The sequence below is a fragment of the Danio aesculapii genome, chromosome 25, assembly GCF_903798145.1.
Source record: "Danio aesculapii chromosome 25, fDanAes4.1, whole genome shotgun sequence".
NCBI lineage: Eukaryota > Metazoa > Chordata > Actinopteri > Cypriniformes > Danionidae > Danio > Danio aesculapii.
In genome coordinates this window covers 11,022,754-11,029,267 of record NC_079459.1, presented here as the reverse complement: position 1 = coordinate 11,029,267, position 6,514 = coordinate 11,022,754, and the positions used below count along the sequence as shown (strand labels likewise).

Here is a 6,514-nt window from a genome sequence, read left to right as displayed (position 1 = left end):
ACAGTTTATGAGCTAATCGCAAAAGTTTTAGGGGTGCTGAGTAGAAATATAAATACTCATGGGCGTTGCTAGGCCTATTTTAGGGGGCCCCTCCCCTAAAATAGGTCTAGCAACGCCCATGAGTCCGGCAACTGGTGCAGAACATTTAGCATGCTAGGTATTTGATTTTCATCTGTGAGCTGTTGGCGATGTGTGAACAAGCCTCTTTGATGCACCATTCAGTAGTTTACACAAAGATGTAGCATAGCCCAGAGTGCTGATCACCTACTGATTTTCCCATGATCACAGCCTAATTGGTCTGCGAGCTTGTTAACTTGAAAATTGAGCTCTAAATCCTATAGTGTGAACTATGCATGAGGAGAAGTGTGGACTCGAGCCTTACAAATTAAGGTATCGCAAACTGCGACACTGGTGGGGATGAAATGCGAACATGCATATGAACATTTTAACATATTTAAATATTTGGTCATGGCTGGCCAAAATCTGCAAGAAATTGAAAGCTCTTTTACATTATGCACCATGTTTGATGATTGATTTTTGTGTTAAATTCAGCAATCACAGTATCACAGAATTGTGGAGGGACTGTTCAACTCAACAGCTTTTTCACTTTTTCTTGTAGCTTGCATGGACGATACCACGAACTGGCTCCACATTTGGTTCCAATGGACTACACCAATGATCCTGATGTTAAAGTTCCTTTAGCTCTCATAGTCAACATGCCGGAACTAAAGGTAATTACATTACTACTTTGCAATTTACTACTTTTGGGATTTAGTAAGGTTCTGCTTAACTAATCAAATTGGGATTTGTTTATATCACTTCTTTTTAGTTTTTTTTTTAATTCTGCATGAGATGGTGTCATGTCAGCAAAGTATTTTAGCGCTTTAGGTTTTCCATGGTTCTATAACACTAACCTTTAGAATGAAATTAAATAGAGGACTGTGACATTGACCTTGACTGTGGATTGGTTGACCACAACTGTTCTTGGACAATGGAAGGAATGCTTTCAGGATCTTCCAGTTCCACTGACATGCTTTCCATTGAAGAAGCAGAGACCAGGGAGGCAGGGGTTGACTCACCCATTACTGAGACACTGAGGTAGCTTACAAGTTGCTCAGTGGCAAGGCAGCGAAGGTGGATCAGATCTGCCATGAAGTCTCTGGATGTTGTGGGGCTATCTTGGCTGACAAGCGTCTACAACATTGTGTTGAGGTCAGCAATAGCACCCCTGCACTGCACACCAGGGGTGGAGGTCTCAATTTTTTATGAAGGGGGTCTGGAGAGTGTGTTCCCACTATGGGGTGATCAGACTCCTCAGTATTCCTGGAAAAGTTTATGATGGCTAATAGTTGAACCTCAGATTCAGGATGAATTATACAAATTTTGTCCAGGCTGTGGAACACTAGACCAGCTTTATACCCTCACTAGAGTGCTCACTGTGTGCAAAGGCAAAGCTCTCAATTTACCAATCAATCTACGTTCCTACTATCACCTGTGGTTATAAGTTTTGAGTCATGACTGAAAGAACAAGATCGCAGATACAAGCGATCAAAATGAGCTTCCTTTGCAGAGATAGGGTGTGAAGTTCTGGGACCTGGGAGGAACTCGGAGTACAAATTGTAAAACTGTATAAAGGTTTAAGTTTAAATTGTTCAGGTTTAATTCTAACTCTGTTGAATAAACTTCTTCATTGAGATCTTTAACATCCTCATAATTATTTATTACAATGACAAGCCACTGAGCAAAGATTTTGCAGAAAAAATAAAGCAAGGAAAGATAAGAAAAGCAGATTTTTAAATATTTTTTGTTGTCAGGGGTCCATTCATTTAAAAAATCTAGAAAAGAATTTAAGAACAGGAGAATTTGGATTGTTCAGTTTTAGTAAGAGGTCTCAAGTCCATTTTGAACAATTTTGTTAAAGATTCTAACAAATTTTATCAACCCAATGTTGCATTGTGGCAGAGTTGTATTTGAATTGTTGTTTCTAAAGTAAGTGAAACAAAGTTGTAAGTTTCTAACATAATGAAAACAGAATTTTGAAGTTCTAATATTTATGTGGAAATGCTAAAATAACTGAACTAATGCATTAGTAGGTAGTTTGACACACAATGAATAATTTGGCCTGATGTACTGTGGCAGTGTTTTAATTTTGATGATCTATTTTAAACTTAAATTACTGTGGCTAGTTTAACTCTTTTAAATTGCAATACAAAGACCCAAAATAGTTTGGGTTTTGTCTGATGACATGGTTACATTTGAAACACATTTGAGTGTAGTTAGTACTTGAGGGCCCGTGGAGTGTGGCTATGTTTACACCAGAGAGACACTGAGTTACAGAGTATTATGGATTTTGTTCATTTTCATCCAAATTACAGGGATTGTGAATAATTCATTTAAAATTTATCTTAAAATTTAAATATAACAGTCTTTTGAATTTATAAGGAAAATGTAATAAAACATTATCGTTAAATACACTGCAAACCATGGTTCAGTGGGAACATTTGATTTTAAAGGAAACATTGCCAATACTCTTCAAGCTGTTCTTCAATAATACAAAGTAACTAGGATGGTTGTAGAGGAGATAGAAGCTGAAAATGAGAGACTTCCTGCTCGGGTTATTTCTACAAAAAAATACCAGTCTTGTGGAAGGAAGAAAAGATCAAATGCAGAATAATATTGCATTTTTGACACTAACATTGACATTGTCAATTTTTCATAAAGAATGTCAAAACAGTATGACTGTACAGACACCTTTATGATCCATGATCATAGAGATAACCTACTGATCAATAATTCTTCAACAAAACTATAATGAAGTCACATAATTATGTCTTTGATAACTGGGAAGGAATATTTAAACCTAAAGTTTTACAATATACTGAGGCCTATTTTTCTAGGCTTTTTTTGTGATAATGATCAGGAATGTTGTACCAATTTTGCCTTTTTAGCATAAGTAGAGGACAAAAACTGCCCAGATAGTAATGTGTGAATTGTGGAGCCGGCTAAATCTAAAAAACAGATCTGTATTTTTTAGAAAGTGTACTTTTGGACTTCCGGTTATGGCGAGGTGCTGAGAGGTCGAAACTTTTTAGCTCTGCTGCTAATTTGCGATCTATCCTACAATACCAACCAGAATTGTATCTAAAGTCAAGCAACTCAAATATAAAAGTATAGGGAAAGAAAAATGTCATGCAAAGGTACCAGAAAAGACAAGAAAAAGACCAGAAACGAAGATGAATATTCCGAGGTTGAAGAAACTAACGACGCCATGGCAGCTGGTGAGGGCCCTGACGAAGATGATGACGAAGCAGTAACTTTGGATGGTAATAACGAAGATATCATGAAAGCTATAATATCCTTGAAAAATGGACTTTACAAAAAAATTGATGGAGTCCAAGCAACAATTACAACAATAAGCAAGGAGATAAAGGAATGCACAGGGCGGATAGCACAAGCAGAGCAACGCATTTCGGATGCCGAAGATAACGTCAACGGGCTGTTATAAAGAGTGAACACGCTGGAAAATACTGTTAAAACGCTTTCAAACAAAGTGGAAGATTTGGAATGCAGAAGTCGACGGAACAACATAAGACTTGTGGGACTACCGGAGAAAGCGGAGGGCCAGGATACGGTAAAATTTTTTGAGAAGTGGATACCGGAGGCTCTTGGATTGGATTCGCGGGAATCTCTGGTAATTGAGCGGGCTCATAGAATTGGCACTTTGACAAATATCCCCTCGCGAACGACACGCTAATTATGAAAACACTAATTATGAAGTTCCTGAACTTCAGAGACAAGGAGCGAGTGCTAAGGGCAGCCAGAGTTAAAGGGAATGTTCTTTACAATAACGAACAAGTCCGTTTTCACCCAGATCTCTCCGCCGGCATACACAAGATGCAGCGCGACTATGATGACGTGCGAAAAAGGTTGCGAGACAAGGAAATTCATAAGCACAGAATTATTTTTCCTGCACAGCTCCTGCTGACACACGGAGAAAGATCCTACACCTTCCAAACTCCGGCTGAAGTAGACAAATTTATCCAGTCTCTTTGAAGGATCAAGACAACTCTACCAATATACGAAACTAAAATATGACAGCACTACTGGCTAATTAATTTTATGTCATTTTTTTTTCAAACGAGAGAGCGCTACAATTCTTTTTGCATAATGTTCTCTGTTGGCTAACTTTAGTCATTTCAAGAGTTCACACTTAGCTGATGATTCATCAATAGCTTGTTTGGCATGCTGTCCCGGGAGAGAGCCCCGAGCTCAAGGGATCCTCGAGCCCGGGGCTTCCTCCCGTTTGCAGAGCGAGAGGGGAGCCTGAGCTCGGTGGATCTCAGAACTCCCCGTCTGCAGTAGCTAAGGGAACACGTGAGGAAAAAAGAAGGGGCTAGACAAATGTTTCATTGTAATGCATTATTTATATTTTCTTTGGATGGTGGGAGGAAACCGGAGAACCCGGGGAAAACCCACGCGGACACGGGGAGAACATACAAACTCCTCACAGAAACACCTACCGACCTGGCAGGACCAGGGTTAGCAGTGTTCTTGCTGTGGGGCTAACAGTACTAACCACTGGGCCTCCGTGCCGCCCGATCTAAGGTGAAGGAAGAGAATGGGGAGGAAGGGGGGCTTCTTCCAAACGAAGATAAAGTGGACTGAAAACTGTGGTTATTTATAGTAGCTTATGGCTCATATGATTGGACGATACTGATTAGCTTAATACGAGACCGGCTGTGATAAATCATAAGCACGTGATCCTCTCGAAAATAGTTTATTAATAAACCTCACTTCAAGAGTTCACACTTAGCTGATGATTCATCAATAGCTTGTTTGGCATGCTGTCCCGGGAGAGAGCCCCGAGCTCAAGGGATCCCCGAGCCCGGGGCTTCCTCCCGTTTGCAGAGCGAGAGGAGAGCCTGAGCTCGGTGGATCTCAGAACTCCCCAAAATGCAGTAATTAATCGCTCGGGACAGCAGCCGCGTATTTGTAAGAAAAAAAAAACCAAAAGCAAGAAAATGGAGCTATATCCGGCTGCTGGATATAACGTGAAAAAGAAAGGTTCTTGCAGGGGGCCTTGCAAAGGGAGGGCTATGTAGGGTAAGGAGACTGGAGCTATATAAGGGAGCTGGACATAACATGGCAAGATGAGGGAGCCGGGAGGCTCTTGTAGGAAGCCTGGCGGGAAGGGTAGGAATGGGCTTTAGTTGGGACTGGGTGTTATGAGGAGCTGAGGGGCTGAGCCTCCAGCTGTGTTGGAGTAGGAAAGGGTGTGGAAAAGGCACAGGATGTGCTTGGAAGGGTAAGGAATATAGGGAAATTGTGGACTAAGGGGGTGGTTGGGGGAACTAAGGAGTTTATGAAGAGACTAGAGGTGGCTTGGGAAGGCTGTGGAGGGGAGGAAGGGATATGAGGGGGGGGGGGGGGGGGGGGGGGGGGGGTCAGGGCTTGGGGAACTCCTGCCGGAGTTAGAGCTCTGGGAGACCCCTGCGGGGGTCGGAGCTTCTTTGTAGAGGTTAGGAGAGTTAGAAGCGGACAAGGGGACACATTTGGACATGTGCAAGTACGAATGTACTTAATGTCCAAATGAGTACCCAGGCATGGACACATATGCTCGCACACGTACACGCACGCACACACACACACACACACACACACACACACACACACACACACACACATACATGCTAACGCATACACACGTTTACGTGCGTACGCGCTCAAACGTGCATGCGCGCATGCACTCGCCCATGCACGCACGCGGCCACAAGCAAACATGAATTTACACAAATGCGAATAACTATGTATATATATCTATGTATAGCTCCTGCGGGAGTTTGGCTGTTGTGACAAAGAGCCTTGGGGGGGTTGAGAAGTGGACAGTAAACTGCTGGGGGGGGCTGGGTGGGACTCTTGCGAGAGTTGCGGCTCTAATTTGAATCCTGCGGGAGTCGAAGCCGGGGAGGCAGACATGGGGAGAGGAAATGATGCTCTTGTTAAAGGAGTTATAGGATGAGAGGGGGGGATGGGGGGGGGATTCGGATTGCCTAGAACCTTAGGGAGGGAGTGTGGGGGTTGGAAGTATGGTGAGGGCTTGTTGAGCTTCCCTGAGGTGGTATTTACTAAGGCGAATGTAGGATTTGAAAGCTTCAGAGGACCAGCGACCGAGTGTCTGGATCTGATGCTGGGAAAGCCCATTGAAGGCTGCTGTGGTGGCGGCACCAATCCTAAATGAGTGGCTGGAAAATGGCTCGGGGGAAAAACCTGAGAGGCGGAGAACTTCTTTAAGGTGTTTTTGGAACCAGAAGCGAGTTACTGGACGGTTAGCGTCATCAGTAAAGAGTGGGGCTAGTGGGTTAGCTTCTTGAGATTTTCTTAGATCTAGGAATGCTAGGAGGGTTTGGAAGGGGTGGGTGGGGGAAGGTATGTTGAAAATGTAAATAAGGTGTCCTTTATGGAATTGATCTGTTTTGCTTTGTTTCACAAGGAAAGAAATGGTTTACTTATCTTG

General features: G+C 42.7%; 1 protein-coding gene across 1 annotated transcript in view; it reads left to right on the top strand.

The window, feature by feature from the left end:
* The window catches only part of cib2 (calcium and integrin binding family member 2), a 120,084-nt gene that overhangs the window by 67,624 nt on the left and 45,946 nt on the right, over window positions 1-6,514 (top strand). Inside the window, exon 3 of the mRNA XM_056451871.1 lies at window positions 620-731. Coding sequence (XP_056307846.1) covers window positions 620-731 — 112 coding nt within the window. The remainder of the gene's footprint in view (window positions 1-619; window positions 732-6,514) is intronic.